A 21,857-nucleotide genomic window follows, 5' to 3' on the forward strand; every position below is an offset into this window, starting at 1 on the left:
TTTGATTAAAAGATTCATACTGAATTTAGTTTAAGTCTTATCACAGAGTTGACCCCCTCCTGGGATAATGTATAGTTCAGGTACTTCAGGACACCTTTGGCCTGAAATGCCCTTTTGGGCAGCTTTCCACTACTGTCAGCAGTTCTCCTCTTTCTAAGCCACAGATGGTAAAATCACCTTTCTTAGACTGTTAGGTAGGGCTAATTAAAATCATATCCTTAGATTGCCTTTTAATGCACTGAATTAGTATACTGTCTCTACCTTTCCCTCAGGGGCTGCATCTTCCTTTCTCATCTAAGAATGAAAAAAATCAGATTCATAACTATCTCTAGGATAAATGCAAAAACCCATCCAAATTACATTCTCCAACAGAAAGGGGAAAGGTAGAAGAGGGAGAAATCCCAGGACACAAACTATTCTGCAATCAACATTTGTAAAGTACATAAACAAATCCTATAGCCAATCCAGCTAGCATTTCCATAATTAGCTACAACTGGTAATCATGATGCCAAATTATTTTATTACTAAGTATCTGAACTAAATTTTTCTTCTTTCAATCCATATACATACTCGACAGAATTTTTTAGATATTATTTGGGACAGAATTTTTGCACATTTTTGTGACAGTGGTGATCTGAATTCAGGGAAGTAACTATGATAATGGTATTCAGTAATGGAAAAAAAAGCAGCCAAAATGATTTTAATTTTTGTTATTGATTTAATTCTTCCTTATATTTTGTGCCTGTGTCTTATATTTGGGGGCACATCTCTACAAAAAAATTCTTAACTGATTTCACTAGTATCCTTCTGGTAATTACATTGTGATGTATAATCAATATGAACTTATCTAAGGCACTTCTTTTTTACTATATCATTAAATACATGTGAACTGGGGGAGGTCCCTGGAAATAAGGGTGAGTAAAGATATATATTATATATAAGGACTACTATTTAGGCAGAGGCAGTGATGTGGTAAATTCAGAAAAACTCTATTCAAACTAGAGTTACATATAATAATAGAAAAATATATACTACCTTACCCCATGGTAATTTTTTCTCCCTTATGGCTAAAATTCTAAGCTTAAAACCCAATAGAGTTTAGTGAATAAAGATAGAAGACTAAGCAATTACATTTGAGGTAGACACACCACTGATTCTATACTACACAAAAGGCTGGTTGGGTGGATTCTATACTTTTGGCCAATTGTATATGCTCAGAAAATAGTGATTAATATTGCAAATGCTTCGGCAAAAACTCATAAAGCTAAAGCATGTGCAACAAATAAAAGAATAAAAAGCCACATTAATTTTGGATTACATTTCAATCCTGTTAGCAGATGCATCTGAGGGCTAATGATGTATCCAGATATTAATGCTTGCATGTAGAAAATTACACTTTTAGAATATACCTAAACATTTATTTAGAAAAGAAAAAAAACACAATTTCTTCATGGTTAATAGTATAATAGTATATCAGCACACCTGTAATCACAGTGCTTGGAAAGCTGAGACAGAAGGATTGCAGATTTGGAGACATCCCTATCAACTTAGAGAGACACTGTTGCAAAATAAAATACATATCAGGCAAGGGATATAGTTTAGGGATAGAATGCCTTGTGTTCATCCCCAGTACTACAAAAATGATATATTGATCATTAAATTTGGAGAGATAATCCATAATATAAGACCTAAAGTGTAAGTAGAACCTCACGCTTACTGATGACTAAATAATTATATAAAAAAAGTAGGAAAAAGGGGTATTCAATTTATAAGGGTTTTAGAACTATTAAAACCCCATTATGTCAATAGAGAAATATATTTTGATATAATGCCAACAAGAAAAAATTTTAAACACTCCTGGAGATCTAAGATTGTTCTATCAATATGTAAGCAATGTTAATAATATATTTCTCTACTGTCACTTATTTCCTTATAAGACTGATTGAATCTTTTTAACAGTACAGTGACTGTGTAGAACAACTAATATCTGGAGTTGTGTTGTCAGCTCCACCTGTAATAACAAAATATCACAGGCTCAGGCAACAGAAGTGCTGAAGTCCAAGACCAAGGGGCAGCAAGTTTGTTCTCTGCTGAGGACTCTCTCTCTCTTCAACCTGCAGAGGGTGGCTTGACTCTGTGTTTTCACATGGCCTGTTGTCCATGTACAAGGAGAGAGAGGGAGAGGAATAAGGAGGAGCAGGGTGGGGGGGGGAGAGAGAGAGAGAGAGAGAGAGAGAGAGAGAGAGAGAGAGAGAGAGAGAAGTGGAGGCATAAAATAAAAGTTTACTATCAAAAAGTATGCAGTGTTACATTGGCCTCATATAAGAGAGAAAGAGGAGGAAGAAGAGGAAGAGGAGAACACATCCACAAATCCTGCTATATCTCGTCCTTTTGTTGGGGGGGTGGGGGGGTGGTGGTACTGGGGCTCCTAGAAACTCTTCTACCTCTGGGCTACACTTCCAGACATACATATATACATATATATTTTTAAATTTATTTGGAAACAGGGTCTCTTAAGCCAGCAAGGCTGGCTTCGATCCTGTACAATCCTCCTGTCTCCACCACCCAAGCACGGGGATTACAAGGGTGCACCACCAGGCCCGGCTATATCTCATCTTTTTAAAAAGACTTTATTCTTATTAGATAGAGACCCCCATACATACTTTATGTCTTAACATTGATTACTCCTTGAAGGCCCAATCTTTAAAGATAGTCACATTAGAGGGTAAGGCTTAAATATACAAAATTTGAGAGGACACAATTCAGTTCCTAACAGTCACTTATGAAGAAAACATAAGGCTCAATGGAAATCTCATAAAATATTTTGATAGAAAGTCAGATGACACATTTTATGCACATTCAATTGTACTTTTTTTTTAAATGTACTGTTTAAAACTCAGATGAGCCAGAGAACAAACCGAGGATCTGAGTCATCAAGACAAACAAAGCATATTTGGGAGGGGGGAGCCTGAACAGCATGGTTTAGAAGCACAGCGGAAAGTGAAAATATATAACACTTTGCAATGGATGTCATCCTTCTGCCACACTTATTTTTTGTTTATGTTTCTAAAGAATACTGCCAATATTATTTCTGTGTATCACTGGGGCTTGGTTATATGGATTACTCCACAATTTGTGAGAATTATGAAGGAACAAATTGTTGCTGTGCACATTTTAAAAATAAGAAAAACTAGGCCTGGAAATAATGCAAGGAATATTTTAATATTTGTGCCATTTACTTTTGTTTTGTTTTGGTTTGCTTAATCTTTGCAACTAGGCTTGAGGCTTCTCATGAGGGCCGAAAGAGAATCCTGCATTTCTTTATTACCCAGAGCTCTCAGAGCTGTGTCTCACTGTTCTGAATCTTTACCTCTGAATTCTCACAGCCAAATAGTCATCAAATCCTATAAGAAAGTGATTATCATTCTTAGACAAATGAAGGAATTGAGGGTTACATAACTGGCCAAGATGAAAGAGCTAGTGAGCATCAGCTTATATTTATTCCCATGGTTTTCTACTGTCCTTAATATAAAAATCTAACTACACTGGGAAAATACTCAGGACTTAACCAGCTTTCTAATCCAGCATCAGATTCTTTGCACCCACAATCTCTAGCCACATCAATTCACTCCTTCTTCCCACCCACCCCTTGTTCATTGCTAAACCTTCACACAATTACTTCCTTTTGTTCAGAAAGCTCTCCTCTCGTGCTCCCCAACCTCAACTCCCATTCTCTTATCTTTGCTGATTGATCTCTTTATTCAGTATCCCTGGCCAATCCTTTTCCCAATATTTTATTTGCTTTTGCAGTAATGGCCTCCTTCTTGTCTGTTCACCTAATCGGTCTTTGAGTCTTGGATCTGAATAATTTCTCTTGTTATGAGCTCACAGACTCCCTGCTGTAATATTTAGCACACACAAGGCACTCAACTATTGGTTGCTGGTTTACTAGGAACACTGGGACTCACCATATACTCAGTTATCTTTGTTGTTATTCAGATGCAATGAAGCAGAAACTAGACCTTTCTATCATACTATGCTACAAAATAATGGTCCTCACTGGGGCTATTTAACTTAGACCACATATATTAATCTACTTTCTTCTTAACTCACTTTCATGATTCTTTTTTACTATACCTTCATGACTACCTTAGCCTAATATCTATTTGTACCACCAGTACATTATTTAATGGTTGAGATGCTGTATGTGTATACATTTGAAAGCATGTAGAAATGGGTTTTGTAGATTTTCTTAGAAATATATAATAGTTCTCTCTATATCATGTATATGTACATGCACTAAGTGTATGTGTGTATATACCTGCAGAGTGACATTTCAGGCAGTAATAAACTGCGTACACGGTAACGGTCCCATAAGATTATAATAGAATTTCAAAATTCCTATCACCTACTTATTCTGTAGCTTTCATAGCACAGTAGCACAGCACATTGCTCAAGTATTTGTTGTGATAATAGTGTATACACACCTGCTCAGCTGCCAGAAGTATAAGTTATATATAGCACTAAATACTTGATAGTGAATGACTATGTTTGTGGCTTGTGTATTTGGGATATAATACTGCAAAGTGCACTCCTTTTACTTACAAAAAATAAAAATTTACTGGCAAAAAGTATGCAGTGTTACCCTGGCGGCAGCCTCACATCATTCATGTTTTTCTCAGCTATCCTGTCTCTGGATTCCTTCGAGAGACCACACCAAGTGCTCTCTAATTTTCATCACAGTGAAATCACCTAGGGACACATTTCTCAGAAGGTATTCCCCCTTCCTGATGATGCATATTAAATACATTTGAATCTAAATTCACTGTCATGATGTTTAAAGAAAATACCTGTGCAAGGGGGACATGTTTAGGTCTTCAGAGAAGCCCTACTTGACACATTCTGTAGGTCCTTGTCCCTTAAGAAGATGATTTTAGAGACACAGCAGCGGCCTCGAATAGCTGCTTCTTAAAGGTGCTTTATTGAGAGAAATCTAAACCCAAGAACGATATGAAGTGGTATGTGCCACTCACGGAGTAGAGGGCATAGAGAATTTTTAGATTTATTTTCATGTTTTCCTTGGTGCAAAAGGCTAAGGCTAACTTACATACATATTAGAAAACCATTCTATACCAACCCTCACAGCCTTTTCGCTAGAATGTGTATGTTGGGGGAGGGTACTGGGGATTGAACCCAGGGGCATTCTATCTCTGAGCTATACCCTCAGCACTATTTTATTTTTTATTTTGAAACAGGGTCTAAGTTGCAGAGGGTTTTACTAACTTACTGAGGCTGGCCTCAAACCTACATCCTCCTGTCTCAGCCTCCCAAATACTAAGATTACAAGCACTACCACACAAGCCTCTTTTTTCTAAAATTCTGATGGGCAAATACTTTAGAAAATCTATAGGCACAGAAAAAACTTTTTTGGGTGGGTACTAGGGACGGAACCCAGGCGTATTCTACCTACGAGCTACACCCCTAGCCTCATTTTTTATTTTTTACTTTGAAACAGAGTCTTACTAAGTTGTGGAAGGGCTCTCTGAGTACCTGAGGTTGGCCCTGAACTTGTTTTCTTCCTGTCTCAGTCTCCCTGATATTGGGATTACAAGTATGCACCACAATGCCCAGTCATAAGGAAACTTTTAATAACCTGTTATCTTCAATTGATGCAGATTGCTTTAAGGTGAATTTCAGAATCCATTCTGGAAAGTTCAAAATTATTCTATTTTTTTTTTCTTACTGGTGTTAGACCTGAGGGCTTCTACAGAAGAGCATTTCCTGAGTGACTTCTTCACCTGTCTCTTCTGTCTGTATGTGCTGTGCATAATGCAGGTACAAGTCAGACATTTTATTGATGAAAGATTAAATACCTTTTTAAAATATGCATTTCTGCATTGATCTAGACACTGGATCAATCTAGATCTAAAGCAAATCTCCTGAATGTTCACCGAGGCTTGTCTTGCCAGTGTGTGTGTATGTGGAGGTGTGCACAGGGGTCAGGAAGGGGAAAGGAGGAAAGGGTGGATTCTGAATTACAATCAGATTATAATTCTTGATTCAGATAGACACTTTGAAAATATTAAAATAAAAATATGAAAACTTAGGTTTAAAGAATCATCATGATGCTAAATATCTAAACAAAATATAAACTAGCAACAAGTTTTAGACAGCCTTCCTCTGCGTCTCCTTCTTTGGAGCCCCTCCTTATTTGGCTGTTAGAGGCTCTGTCTTCTGTGACAATAGACGCTACCAACCCTGCATATCTTCACAAATTCCAGGTCTAAATATAATATATAAAATATTCTACTCATTAATCTTGTCTAATATCGATATTGCCATATGGTTTAATAATTATGAGACCTTTGATTTTTTTATTTTATTAGAGGCCAATGTAAATGATAGGTTTCAAATTATATTATATATTCCAAATTATATATACATATAGTATGTAATATATAATATACATAATTAATATAATATATAATATATACATATACATATATATAATTCGAAATAATATGATATGCAATATAATATATAAATTATATCTATTCCTTGAAATTACTGAGAATTTTCTTTTGAAAGAGAATCGGCCAGGCATGGTGGTGCACACTTGTAATCCCCGTGCTTGGGAGGCGGAGACAGGAGGATCCTGTTTCCAAATAAATAAAAAATATAAAATAGGTCTGGGAGTGTAGCCCAGAGGGGTAGAAGGGTTTCCAGGAACCCCAGTACCACCAAAAAAAAAAAAAGAAAGAGAATAGCATTTCTCTTAATTTTGTTCCGTATAAAATGATGCTATATTTTAAAACTCTGTGAGTATATGAAGGTTCACTATGTGTAAGACAGAAGCACAAGTTGAAAGACAAAACAAGAGCCTGGTAATATGTTTGATTAAAGTTGTGCAGACACCAGACTGTGTTTCTTGTGAGATTTTATCTTTTGAAGAATATAAACAAGCTTAAATTCTTAAAAGTTATGAAGAACAAATTTTAACATTGATAGACTATTTTTTCTTCATCACCTAATTCTGAAAAGGCAATAAATTCTGTTTTTCAAATAAACTCAGTAAGGGGATCCTAACTTTATATTAGAATAGTCAAAACTATATATCAACTATCTTATCAACATTCACTTGTAGAGCCAAGATAAAATAGTTAAGACAGTACGCCCACCGCTTCCTCAATTATATCAAGCTTTCTATAATAGATATAAATCATACAAGGTTTATAGATGTTTGAAATATATATACTCATTTACCAAGATGATTCCTTTTACCAAAAAGATAAGTATATAAACATCAAGCCCTAAGATGTATACATAATTCTATTTTTATAAAATTAATAATACCTCAAATTTACACACTTGACATGTAATATATATCCATATTAATGGAAACAGAGTTTTCATCTAGAATAAAAAATAAAATAAGTGGCAAAAAACCAATAACCATAAGGAGAGTGGCTAAGTATATTATACACACACAGAGCTCACACAGTTACTTTTCTTCTGATATAAAGGGCTCTTTCAAGTAACAGAGATGAGTGGTTCAATGAGTGTGTAAATGTTAACAAGACTGATGGCAAATTGATTCAAATTATTATATAGAGACTCCATGTTATAAAATTAATTGAATAAAAATACTGTGGAGGAAAATGTGCATTTTTGGTACAAGGTAAATTATTGTACTGCTGATAAGGATAAACACTTCCAGATCATTTTTCTTTAGGGCATGAGCAAAGAAACAATAAAGATATTTAAGGATGTTTGGGCTAGTGCTTTGTTTTAATAGAATTTAAAATATACGATTCAGAATTTTTTTTAAAAAACTGGAGAACATACACATATACACAGACTGGCTGGATTTGAATCCTGGAGCATCCCTGAGACATATTTCTATGCAGCAAAGCTCTCATTCACAGACCAGGGTTGAGAGTAACACTTAAGGTTCTGTAGGATGGTGAATCCTCCGTCCTGAAGCTGGGGTTGTCTTCCAATGGGAGGGGCATGTCTAGTCAAAATTCCTGTTTCCCCATGCTTTCTTCCATACTGACTCTTCTTTGAGTGGCAGGGAGGGTGGATCAGGAAAAATAGCTCAATGAGATTGGAAGTTGGCAGGAGGCCCTCTCACGCTTGTCCCCTCCAGGGACACATCTGACCAAAGGGAGCAATTGTTCTGCTGCCCCGAGTCTCCAGGCAGGGTCAGGACCCACAGCAGCTGGCCAGAGGGACAGGTTTCTCGCTCACACAGATATGAATTACAGGGTCAGTGGCAACATTCTTTCAAAAAGGTGATATTTGACTCACGTTATACCTTACTTTTTCTTATTTCTCAATTGGCACAAAATTATTAGAGTACATAAGTGCATTTAGTTAGTATTTAATGGGTTCCACCTGCACAACTTCCAGAGAGACTATTGGGGGGAGGAAAATAAATGTCTCACGTTGTTTGTAATCAAGAAATGCTATTTCTTAGTGAGGCCCTTTGCAATTTAGTGAGACCCTGTTTCAATAAATAAATAAATAAAAAGACTAAAAAAAATGCTGTTTCTCCTATGTCCATGTACATGCATGCATGTGTACAAACACATAAACGTACATCCACACACATATACACATATGCATGTGTATATGCATAAACATACAGGCTTGTATATGTTTGTGCTTGTGTAATTAAACTACATTACATATTAATTTTATTATACTCCATTGTTTTGTTATTGTTATTACCATTACACCAAAATATTTTTTATGTAACACAAATGAAAACCAGTCAAATTTCACCAGAAGTGATGTAACTGAGACCCAGCACCTGGCATAAGAAAAAAGCAGAAGTATCTGAAGGTGACGTCACTATCAAGTTTTATGTGGTTACCCATTCTTCAATGAGACATGAGGAAATTACAATTATGGGGGAAAAAAATGCCAAGCTACTAGAACTAGAGGCAGAAATGAAATGCTTGAAGTAGAAGAAATAATTAATTGTTCCTTTATATCTTTGGATAGTTTTAAATGCATCAAGCAGTATACAATCATTTTGCAAGAATCTATACAACTCATGAAGGAAATGAATGCCAGTATGGGTTGACCTCTCTATGCCCATATTTGTATAACTTGGTTAATTTACATTAGTTTATGTTCAGAAGGCAGTTTGTATAGCCATTTGACTTGGATATTAATGAAGCCTTATACTGTACATTAATTTGATGTGAAATCTGACCTCATATATTTGCTATTAAGTTTTTGTGATCAGCATAAATTTTAGCTTACTCCAGAACATTTGTATTTTTATCAACAATACACATTACAGGATCATTTCTATGAAAGCCATTCTGTGTTTCTGTACTTTGACATTATGAATATAAAATTCTCTATTTAATTCATTTCACCAAATCATAAAATAGGGTTGAATTAAATTGTTTTCAATTTAAAGGTGGCTAATATTTTAGAAAAATAATGTCACCTCTAAATCTAAAGAATTAGTCTTTTGCCCATTCTTAATTTAATCTTTAGGGAGTGATAAAGTAACAAGCAACTCCATTTTCCAAACCATCATACACAGTATTATTGGTCCACAGTTCAAAGTGTATTCTGAATAAATGTTAGAACAAAAAATAAGATAGACAACATGATAATATTATGATCTAGGTTAAAAGTATACGTTTTCATTTGTACTGAGTAACTCTTAAATAGCTGGGGTTTTCTTTCTTTCTTTGTTTTCTTTCTTTCTTTTTTTTTTTTTTTTTTTTTGGTGGTACTGGGGTTCCTGTAATCCCTTCTGCCTCCAGGCTACATTCCCAGACCTATTTTTTATACTTTTTTATTTGTAAACAGGGTATCTTATGCTAGTGGCTGGCTTCGAACCTGCGCGATCCTCCTGTCACCGCCTCCCAAGTGCGGGGATTACAAGTGTGCACCACTACACCCAGCCGGGGTTTTCTTGAGTTCATTAAAAGGCAAAATTATTTATCCCAAAGAAAAAATAGTTGAAAAACTGGCAGACATTTTTGTTGTTGTGTTATAGAAAAGAATAAATAAAATACATATATTAAGGCAGTTTCTTCAAGCTATATGATTCAAATAACTAAATAAAAATCTGGAGTGTGTGAAAAATATATATTTGTTTAAGCACCTACTATATGTAAGAATTATTAATTTGCACTGCTACATAAGATACTTTGCCTTTCTGAATAATATGAGCCCATTCATGCATCTTAAATTTCTTTAAATTATATTCTTGCTGTGCATGTTTTTCTTAGACATTTATTTTTGTGATTCAATTCCACATAACACTAACAATATTTCCATATTAATAATACACTGAATTTAATGCCAGAGCCCCCATCGTATTGAATAACATCTGTTTTTCCACTCAAGGACATTTATGTCCAATTTCTCTAATTTTCATCATTTTTATTTTCCCCATATAGGATATTCTGGAACTTCTTGTTACATAATACATCTGGCAATCCATAATTTGGAGGTAATTTTTAGTTGTATCACTAGAAATAAAAAGTAGTATATGTGGATTTCCATGAATGAATAAGTATATTTTAACACTGTATTTAACCCCTGTGCAATTCATCAGAGAATATATGTGGAGTATAACCTTGCAATTTCAGACCAATAAACACCAATAAACTCCAGCAGTGATAAGTATTTAAATTATCATAGAGACAGATTTCAAAGTATACCATGTGAATTCAACCAGACTTTTAACTTACCCAAGACAGTGAGTTCTGCAGAGGCACTGATATTCTCATTTTTATATGTGACAACACAGGTGTAAGTTCCACTGTCGTCATCTGTTACATTTGAGATGAGCAAGTTGCTTCCACCCAATAAAGAATACTTTTTAGACCTGTAAGACATCAGATATATGTAATCAGATAGTACATTAATAATTAACCGGTATATCAGGTTAGGTGATCAGAGGTTTGAACAAACTTCACAAAACCTCAAATTATAAAACTGGAAAGAAACCCTCTATCACAGGTACTTGGTAACATCTCAGTTATTGATCTAAACTTAGTTTAAGGCAAACTACTTCCATTATAAGGCTATGTGTCAAAATCAGAGATAAAGTAGAATAAACTTGGCAATTTCTTTAGGCTGAAAAGAAATTTACAATTAATCTAATCCAAATATCTCACTTTAACTTTGAGAACCACAAGACCCGAAGAAATGGTTCCCCAGAGTGGAAGCTAGTACCCTGTGACCCAAATCTGATTTAGTGATTCTGTACAAAGTCTTACTTCATAGTAAGCCGAAAGTGCCTGGCTCTATACAGAGAACACATATCTGCTGAGACTATAACCAGATATGAGCTTCAATGATCTCAGAAATAATGTGATAGACCATGCATTGTTATCTAAATGTAGTCTTAGGATAAAATAAATTTAAAGATTAATTTATGATCTATGGACCTATCTCATCATAGAAAATAAATGTGCTAAAAAGGAGTACATGAGTTCTCTGAATCAATGAAATTAATTTCTTAAGTGAGATCCATTTAATCAAGATGTTTTAAACTAAGTATTTCATTATATTAAGGGCTTACTTTCTAACTCTACCTAATTATTAATGTTCCAGTAATTTAAGGCCAGCCACATTCTCCTGATTTACCTTAAGTATTTGTTATAGCTACGATAGTCAGAGACATAATTGGAGCTAAAATAAAACTGCTCAAATTTTATAATGACATGCTATATATTGAACAGTAAAAATTTTGGTTATTTTTCTCCACTCACCTTTATTGAGGTAGAATTGAAGATATATATGACATGTATATATAGTTGAATATACATAATTGAATATATATAATTGATTATATATATATATATATATATAATTTGAGTATACACTGTGATGTTACATATCTGTATATATAATGTGAAATACACATATAGAGAGTATAAAATTATTACATCAAGCTAATTAACCTATATATGACCTCACAAAGTTATATTTTGTGCATGTGTGTAGTGAGAACATTTCAGATCTACCCTTTCTATATTGGCTTCTTTAGGATGAGATCATTGTAGTGAGAACATTTAAGATCTATCCCCTCTATACAGCTTCCTAAAAATGAGATCATCCAAGTATTTTTGCTGAATACTCTTTGGGCAGGATCATCTCCATGGCTACCCTGGCTTTCTCCATTTATTTTCAGAATTGATCCTAATGAATTTTCACTCTTCCTCACTCCTCATGCCAGGGAGTATACATCATTGATACACTGTATCATCCCAATGAATGAAAAAAATTCAATCATAATGATAAATCTAACATTTCTAGGTGTTTATATCATATTAGTGGGAGACAAACAGTGGTACATACTTCACCAAAGTCCTAAACGTATGATACCTGAGTTGGACGACTTCCTCGCCTCGTAACCAAGTGAAACTCGGCGGAGGATAGCCAGAAACACAACATTCCAGGACAGCATCCTTTCCTTCAATGGCTACTACGTTGGATGGTCTTTGCAGAAAATACAGCTGCCTGTGCAGTCCTGGATCTATGGAAAGGAAACACAAGACCATATATTTTATGAAAAAATACTGCAAAGATTAAATGATTTAATCATTTTTCTCTAGAAGATCCAAGATGATTGAAAAAATAAAAATAAAAAGATAACAGTGAAACTCAAGAATGAACTCCTTGGAATGTTCCCATCTTCCATATTCTAAGCATATGCTATTAGAATATTCTTGGTTGTTGACACATCTTGGTATAAGGCAAAGGACATAAGCTGGAGGTTACAGGATACCCATTCAGGCTACAAGTGTCATTGATGAACCAGACAATACTATTAGTAAGTTTTCTAAATGTTTTAGAACATCTGTTGGTGTTGGTATATTTAATGTCTTCCAATAATATCTCTTCCACGTTCTTCTGCTTTGTTTTTGCTTTTGTGGCTTTATATATAAGATAAGCAAAAATATCAGAATTGTATTAAATAACACACAAGTAGTAAGTAGTAATTGGCACATATAAATTTTAAGAAAGTATTTTCTTTCGTCTAAAAGAGGGTCACATTTGTATAACTGACATTCACATGTTTTAGAACAATATATCTGGCATTTTATATATTATTTTTAATAATATTTTAAAGATTGAGAGTGTTTCCCTGGAGCTGAGCCTGGGTGGATGAATCCCTTCACATTCTCCTGCTTCATTGCACACACATTACTTGTTCTATATATGCAGCATTATTCATTTTTACTGGCAAGTAATTGAAACAGTTTCTGTACAACCTAAAAACTCATGTTCTTCAACCTTGTAACTCATTAGATCCAAAGTCATTAAGATAAGATTAGAATAAGCAAAACAAGAACAACAACAACAACAACAACAACAACAAACCAACAACCCAAAGAGTCCTAAGCACAGGATTCAATATTCAAGAAAGTTCTCTCTGTACAAAGAGCTTCCCTTTTTCCATTATATATGGACCACACCTAATGCCTAGAACACAATGCTTTTTTGGTCAGGCGGACTTGGCCGACATTGCTTTACCCATGCAATAATCCCTGACCATGTTAACCAGATTTTAGATTCCTAAGTAGACATGATACTGTATGTCCACATTCTCACTAACATCCTCATCTTAGAATATTTAATAAGACTATTTGCAATTTGATGCTTTCTATGGAATTAACAGCTAATCGATCAAGATGCAAACTCAAAGTAAAATATTGGTATAAAAAATGGGGCAGTGAAGTCTTAGGACCGGAATCAAGGGAAAATTGCTGAGGGAGATTAGGTCTAACTTTATCATTCTATAGGCAGCTGGGATCAGAGAGAAAGTGATATGATAGGAAATATGGGGCCTATTTTAATATTGACGTTAATTTTCTTCCATGTGACCCAAATCCACACATACATTAATCAAAGGATAGTGGAAGAACAGCAATTCTCAAGTTTATAATAGGAGCAATAATTGTCATCTAAATTACTCTGTGCATAGAGAAAGGGAGAAATTCACACTTGCCCAGTCTTCTGCTTTCTGTTTCTAGTTGTTCCAGCAACAGAACAAATACACTGCACAACGAAAATATTACTAGCTCTTCCTGAATGTGTTAATCCTTATTAAGCCAATATTGTAAGAAAAATGCCTCAAACACTTCTGCAAATTGCTAGCGATATGTTTCATTGGTCCTATTGAAAATGACTTTTCAAATTAAACAAACATGGTTTAAAACATGATAATGCTGAAGGAAAAGTTTTCTGCAATGAGCAAGTTCCCAAAATGTGCATTTACAAATAGCTGTCTTTATAATGCAGGGCTATTCATCCAAACACTTTACTTTTACCACCTTTCCTTCAGCGGAAATGTTTCCTCTACATATATTACATAATATATTCTATAAAATCACTCAAGGGAAACATTAAATGAGAGCCATTTAATCTTCTGGCTAAAATAAAATTCACCTGGGATGTATATACAGGCAAATTATTTATCAATAGAAGAGCCAACATTTGAAATCAAATGATTATACATTATCAGAAAACAAAACCATGAGATACAAAATAGTTCCACTTTAAAATATTTAAAAAAATTATTTATGAAAAATTGGACAGATAGTACAGTTTCTATAGAACAGAACCCCATTCCCTGCCACTCAGTTTCCCCTATCTTACATTAGCAAGTCCATTAGTACCTCTTGCATTAATGTAGCACATTTTATAACTAATGAACGAGCATTGACATATTACTATTAACTAAAGTCCACAGTCTACATTAAAGTTAACTCTATTTTGTACAAGTTTTTACAAATGCACGTGAAGTGTCTACCCTAACATTATCAGTTAAGGAGTTTCACAACCCTACAGATCCCCTGATATTTGCTTATTTATCTTTCTACTACTAAGCTATTTCAGACCTAAAGCCATCACTGATAATTTTACTACTGCTATTACTACCACTACTACTACTACTATTACACACACACACACACACACACACACACACGGGTTTGAACACAGGGGTATTCTACCTCTGAGTTACACTATACCCCCAGGCTTATTTCATTTTTAATCTTTTTTTTTTTTTTTTTTTTTTTTGGTATTGGGGATGGAACCCAAGGGCATTCTACCTCCAAGCTACAACCTTAGCCCTATTTTTTATTCTTTATTTTGAAAAAGGGTAAGTTGCAGAAGGCCTCACTGAGAGCTGAGACTGGCTGCGAACCTGTGATCCTCCTGTCTCAGCCTCCCAAGTACTGGGATTACAGGCATATGCCACTACGCCAGGCTCCTTTTTAAATTTTTAAATGTGTCCTACTAAGTTATTGAGGGTGTTACTAAGTTGCTGAGGCTGGCCTGAAACCTTTGTTCTTCCTGTCTCAGACTCCATAGTACTGGGATTACAGGCAAATGCCACCACGTCTGACTTCATTTTACCACTTCTATTATTGTGCCTTTCCAGAATGCCACATATATTATTGGAATCACAAGGCATGTTGCCCATTCAGACTGGACTTTTTCACTTAACGATACACATTTAACATCGCTCTGTGGGGGGTTTGTTTTGTTTTGTGTGGTAGTGGGAATGAAAACTCAGGGGTATTCTACATTTGCACACACCCAGCCTGATTTATGTATTATTTATTTTGTGGTACTGGGGATTGAACCCAGGGACATTGTACTTCTGAGCTATACTCATGGCTCCATGTTTTTATTTTTATTTTTAAAAAGGATCTTACTAGGTTAATGAGAGTCTCATTACATGCTGAGGCCGTCCTTGAGCCTACCATCCTCCTGTCTTGACATCCCAAGTCCTGGGATTAAAGGTGTATGCCAGCATCCAGCTTATTCTTTATTATTTTGAAACAAGGTCTCCCTAATTTGCTGCCTCCACTGGTCTTAAGCCCGTGACCCTCATGTCTCAGCCTTCCAGGTACTAAAATTACAGGTGTGTACCACCATGCCCATCTCATCTGTGTCTTTTTGTGTCTTGGTAATTCATTCATTTTTATGGTTTGGTAATGCTTCAAGGTATGTATGTATGGGTATGTATGTATACTGATATATATCACAATTTATTTATCTATTGAAGGACAATTTTTGATAATTGGGGACAAACCTGACATAAACAACCATCACATGTAGGTTTTCAATTCAAGTTAAATTTTCAACACAATCGAGCAAATAAATAACTTAGAGTGCAATTGCTAAATATATGTTAAAAAATATGGCTAGTTTTGTAAAAAAAAAAACTGCCAAGGTGTCTTATGCTGTTATATAGTATTTCATTCCCACCAGCAATGAATGAGAGTTCTTTTCACCAGACATCCTTACCAGCATCTGGTATTGTCATATTTATATGCTTGTTTGATTCTAATAGGCGTATAGTACTAACTATATCATAGGTTTTTAACTTGTGATTTCATAACACATGTTTTTGAGCCTATTTCACGTGCTGCCTTTCCTCCTATCTTCTTTGGTAAGTTGCCTATTAAAATATTTTGCCTATTTTAATTCATTGATTGGTTTATTGTTCTGTCATTGAGTTTCATGAGTTCAATTAGAAGCCAGGCATGGTGGAGCACTCTTGTAATCCCAGCCTTCGGGAGGCAGAGACTAGAGGATTGCACTTCGCGGACAGCCTCAGCTACTTAGTGAGGAGCTATGCAACTCAATGAGACCCTGTTTCAAAAATAAACAGACTAAAAAAAAATAGGGGTGAGGTGTACCTTGAAGGTGCAATGCCCCTGGATTCCATCCTCAGTACCAAAAAAAAAAAAAAAATGTTTGATTATATATTTTGGATGTGACACACACATATTTTTTCAATCTATGGCTTGCTTTTTTTCTCCTAGCATTGCCTAAATTTAAAAAAAATTAATAAAAGCTAACATTTTTACTTTCATAACTTTTAGGTGTTGTATCTGAAAATTCAATACCACTTTCAAGATCACTTAGATTTCCCATAACTTCTAGAAGTATTGCAATATTGTGTTTTATTTTTAGGTATCATCTGATCCATTTGAATTAATCTTTGTAAATTATTAACTAATCTGTATCTAGATTTTTGTTTTGCCTACAGATGTTCAGTTTTTCCATAACCATTTATAGAAAAGACTGTCCTTTCTCCATTGTCTTGTTATTTGCTCTTGTGACAAAGATCTCTTGACAATATTGTATGGGAATATTTGAAAATTCCATTTTATTCCATGGATCTCTTTGTTTATTCTTTTGGCAACATCACACTGTTGTGACTATAATGTTATCTTAAGGCCTGAAGTCTGGTAGCATCCATCCTCTGACAACCTCTGACTTTTTGCTTCTTCCTCAGTTTTTTTTTTAATTTTTAAATGTTTTTTATTGGTGTTTTGTATTCATACATCTTAATGTGATGCAAGATGGTGGAGACATACATGCACACATCACCCAATTAGCCCTTTCCCAGTTCCCACCCCATTCCCTCTCCCTCCCTCTTTTTCATGTTTTGTTTAGTGATTGACATTGATGTTTGTTTAAGTAAATCATGTGCATTAGAAAATTTCCCTTTCCCTCCTCCCATACCCTCAATTAGGTCACCTTATTTGCTCCTCTATAGAATCTCCTTCTTCACCTAGATTTCCTCCTTTGACCCATTTTCTCTCTATCTTTCGCATATTAGGGAGAACATCCAATTTCTTATTTTTTGTGACTGACTAATCTCACTTAGCATAATGTCCTCCAGTTCCATCATTTCTCTGTAAATAACTTTATTATGTTTTTCTTTATGGCTGAGTAAAATTCCATTGTGTACATATTCCCATAGTTTTGTAATCCATTCATCTGACATCTTGGACATCTTGGCTGGTTCTATAGTTTGGCTATGGTGAATTGAGCAGCTATGAACATAGATAGGCATGCATTAGTTTAGTAGTTTGGTTTCCTTTCTTTTGGATAGATACCCAGGAGTGGTATTGTTGGATCATATGGTAAGTCATTTCCATTCCTCTGCTGATCTTCCATCCTGTCTTCCTCAGTTTTATGTTTAGCATTCTGAGTCCCTTTCTACTTAACCTTTAGAATAAGTTTGTTGAAACCCACAAATTAACTTGTCAAGATTTTTTTACTTTATTTAAAAAATATCAGTAGTCTTGAGATCACTGGAAAATAAATTTTTCACACAGTAATCTCTCTTACCTTTAAATCAAGCAACATATTCCAGTTTTCCCCAAACCTGACCTGACCCATTTTGTTTTCTTTATTACCTTGGTGGCTTCATAGCAACGAAGTTTGTAACCCTGATTATATGTATAAAAATTTCAGCATTTGGCAGAGAAATTAAATTTAATTTCCCCTAAGACATTTCTCTGTATCTTATCTAATAAATTCTAGTTTTAAGAAATGTCCCCAAAAAGCTAATAGAAAATATTTCATATAAAATGAATATGAGAATAGTTCACATGATCCACAACACTAGGCATATCAAATATAACCATAAAATATGCAAAGTTCCTCCAGTCTAAAAGTGGCATCCTCTACTTTCCTATACTTATCTTGCCTGCCCTTGTGTTTTACTTATGACCCACAGTGGCCACGGTAGTTATGTTGTATAAGTTCAGAAATCAGGAATCAAGATGCCTTCAGCTTCTAACCTTGTATCTCAGACTAGCAGGACAGTCCAGCCAACTGGAGAATGACAGAGGACAAAGGCTAGGGTCCCAAGACAACTATCAGATGTGAGGGAATCAATTTTTTGCCCCCTACCCCAGCCTACACATAAATGAGTCCAGCTAAAACCCAGTAATTTCTCAAATAAACTGAAGAATTATCAGAGATTCGAAAGTGTTGCTATTTTAAGACCTGAATTTTGTAGGAGTTCATTATTCAGCAATAAATTATTGAAACCTACACATAAAAATGAGAACAATACAAACTTATCCCAACAACTTAAAATGCCAACTAATCATTTTTGTTGTTATTTTAGTTTGAATTTGGATTCTATTTTTGTACTGCTAGGATGTTTGTTGGCTATCGACAAAAACAATATTAAACTTGTTTATGTTTCTCCTTTAAAATGTGAGTTCTAGAAGAGGATTAAGAAAGTATACTTTATATTAAAATTATGAGGATAAGATGAACTTGTTGAAACTAAATTTGTGTGACAAAATTGTGGGTGGTTATTTTCATTTATGACTTTTTCTTATTTTCAAAGGCTTTCCAAAGGGCATTCATCTTTAGAGTGAAGAGTTTATTTGAACTTTGCTATTGCAAAGTATATAAAAATTAGTCAGGCATGGTGATGCACACTTGTAATCCCAGCATTTGGGAGGCTGAGAGAGGAGAATTGTGGATAGCCTCAGCTACTTAGTGAGGCCCTTTGCAACTCACTGAGACCTGTTTCAAAATAAAGAGTAAAAAAATAGAGCTAGGGATATAGTTTGGAGGCAGAATGCCCCTGGGTTCCATCCCCAGTATTGCAAAAAAAGAAAAATTATACAAAGAATAAAAACATCATAAAATTTTATAACAAAAGCTTAAGGCAAATGTTTAAAAGCAAATGAAAAATTTTTTTCTCATTAAGCTCCACAATAGTATACATGAAAAAACCCTAAGAGGTGTGGACTTTGTGACTCTTGTTGACTAAACTGATTATAATGAAAATAAGATGAAATTAGTAATGACTGATCAAATCACTTGTGTTCTAGCTATAGCTAGAACACAGCTAATAGAACATGAATAATTTTAAGTGAATTAATGAGCCTACTTTAATTACAGGAAAGGGTAATAGAATTCAACTTTATAATGTTTTCATTATAGTTTAGATATGTATTATCCCCTGACCAAAACTCACGTATTGAAGGTTTGATCCACAATGCAACAATGTCCAGAGGGGGAACTTTTAGGAATCCATGGATCATGAGGGCTCTATCTTTGTCAATGGACTAATTCTTTTGATGAACTAATAATCTGAATGGAATATTAAAAGGCCACAGAAACTGCAAGCATGGTTGGGGAAAGTAGGTGGCTGGGGAAACCTATCTTGTCCTGGCCTATTCGCGTCTCCCTCCTGGCTCTTGTGAGTGCAGTAGTTTTCCTTGGCCTTTCCCTTGCGCGGTTTGTGTTTTCTTTTCCCTCAGATGTGAAGCAAAGGAGTTTATAGACCATGGACTAAAACCTCTGAAACTTCGAGCCCAAATGTATCTTTCCTTCTCTAAGTTGTTCTTGTCAGGTGTTTTGGTCTCGGTTACAAAGAGCTGACTACCAAGGTTCTGTTTCCGGGTGGTGGGCACACACATGGTCATTTTGCTTTTACTTGAAACTGTGTGTATATTCTGTATGCATTTAATACATATGAAATATTTTAAAATATAATTGGGAGCAATTTGTAAGTATGCATTCTAGAAAACATATTTGGCAATTGTTTTATAATCAAACTAGCTAAAACGGACTTTTTTCTGACATTGCATTTTTATATTAAAGTTACAAAGCAGTCTTCTTTAGCATGCTGCCAGGAAAGTGAATCACAAAATTACATTTGTCTAAACTGGTGACAAGCCATCATGATTTGCTTGGAATAAAACCAAATTTAGTTTTTTTTTTTCTGCTGGAAAAAGATTATACATAATATAATAAGGTCTATATGTTTATATACATATAAAATTATATATGTTTATATAATCTTTTATATGTACGTATGCCTGATTCTTTAACTCGGTCTTCTGTCTGCCAGCAAAGGGGCTGTAGAGCCAATCTTCCTCAGAGTTAAAGAAGGTAGTAGAAAAAAAAGGACAAGATGGTTATTAAAATGCTACCTTTTCAACTAGGCAGATTGCCTTAAAGTATAAAATCACCAGATAGCAGCTTGTTACCTTTACCTGCTCTCCTCACCTCGTATCCCAGCCCATTACTTTAGCTTCTTCTTTTTTTTTAATTTCTAATTAAAAAATTAGAAATTATAGTCACACATCTTAATGGAGTACAAGATGGTGGAGACATACATGCACACATCACTCAATTAGCCCTTACTCAATTCCCACCCCATTCCCTCCCTTCTCCCTCCTTCTCATGTTTGGCTTAGTGATTGACTTTGATAATTTTGTCAATGTACCTCATGTACATTAGGAAACTTCTTTCTTCCTTCTCCATCCCCCTCAGTTAGGTCACCTTATTTGTTCATCTATAGCTTCTTTTTCTTTGACTAGAGTTCCTTCTATGACCCATTTTCTCCCTAGCATAATTTCTTTTTAAAAGGAAATGTTGGCCTATTTTGGCTTAATCTGTTATCTGAGTTGGAGAGGACTGATCTACAATCACACATACACAAAGAAAGAATATTGATTTAGACAGTGCATTGCAAACTGTTAGGTATTATTGAACAAAAGAGATTTTGTTCATGTAGGTGATAGCTACAAATATTTACCATATTACCAAGCAAAATTTATTTATTAAATATTTATACCGTATCAAGGACATTTAATAAATAACTAATTTTTTTCTAAATAAAAATGTTGTGGAAACAGTGGTAGGCCTTATAAATATCTTTAATAAGTGGTTAATTTTAAAATAACTATATTTTTATGTTACTTTGTGTATTAATACTGTTCTGTATGTGATTTGGGTTGAATTACATGAAAACAATCTGATTTCAAACAGATAGGTAGCTGTAAAGAAAGACATATTTTGACAGACTTTTCAGATAATTGTAGATATCATCCTTTAACTCTACACCAAATCTCAACGAGCAGTTTCTTGTAAGTTAGTTTTGATGTGAAATCTTGTATCTGATACTATATCAGTAAATAGTTCGTGCTATATTATAAAAATCAATTGGTATGTCTTGTATTTTGAATGGATCTTTTACCCATGTATGATTTTATCACATCAATCAATGGTCATTTCAAATACTATGT

At 34.6% G+C, this 21,857-nt stretch overlaps 1 protein-coding gene across 1 annotated transcript in view; it reads right to left on the reverse strand.

Moving 5' to 3' along the window:
* DCC (DCC netrin 1 receptor) overlaps nt 1–21,857 on the reverse strand; it is a gene marked incomplete at both ends in the record, with an annotated part of 1,196,613 nt that overhangs the window by 609,295 nt on the left and 565,461 nt on the right. Inside the window, 2 exons of the mRNA XM_080714768.1 lie at nt 10,728–10,864; nt 12,370–12,520. Of these exons, the coding sequence (XP_080570894.1) occupies nt 10,728–10,864; nt 12,370–12,520 (288 nt within the window). The remainder of the gene's footprint in view (nt 1–10,727; nt 10,865–12,369; nt 12,521–21,857) is intronic.

Source organism: Muscardinus avellanarius (assembly GCF_963383645.1).
Source record: "Muscardinus avellanarius genome assembly, chromosome: 17".
NCBI lineage: Eukaryota > Metazoa > Chordata > Mammalia > Rodentia > Gliridae > Muscardinus > Muscardinus avellanarius.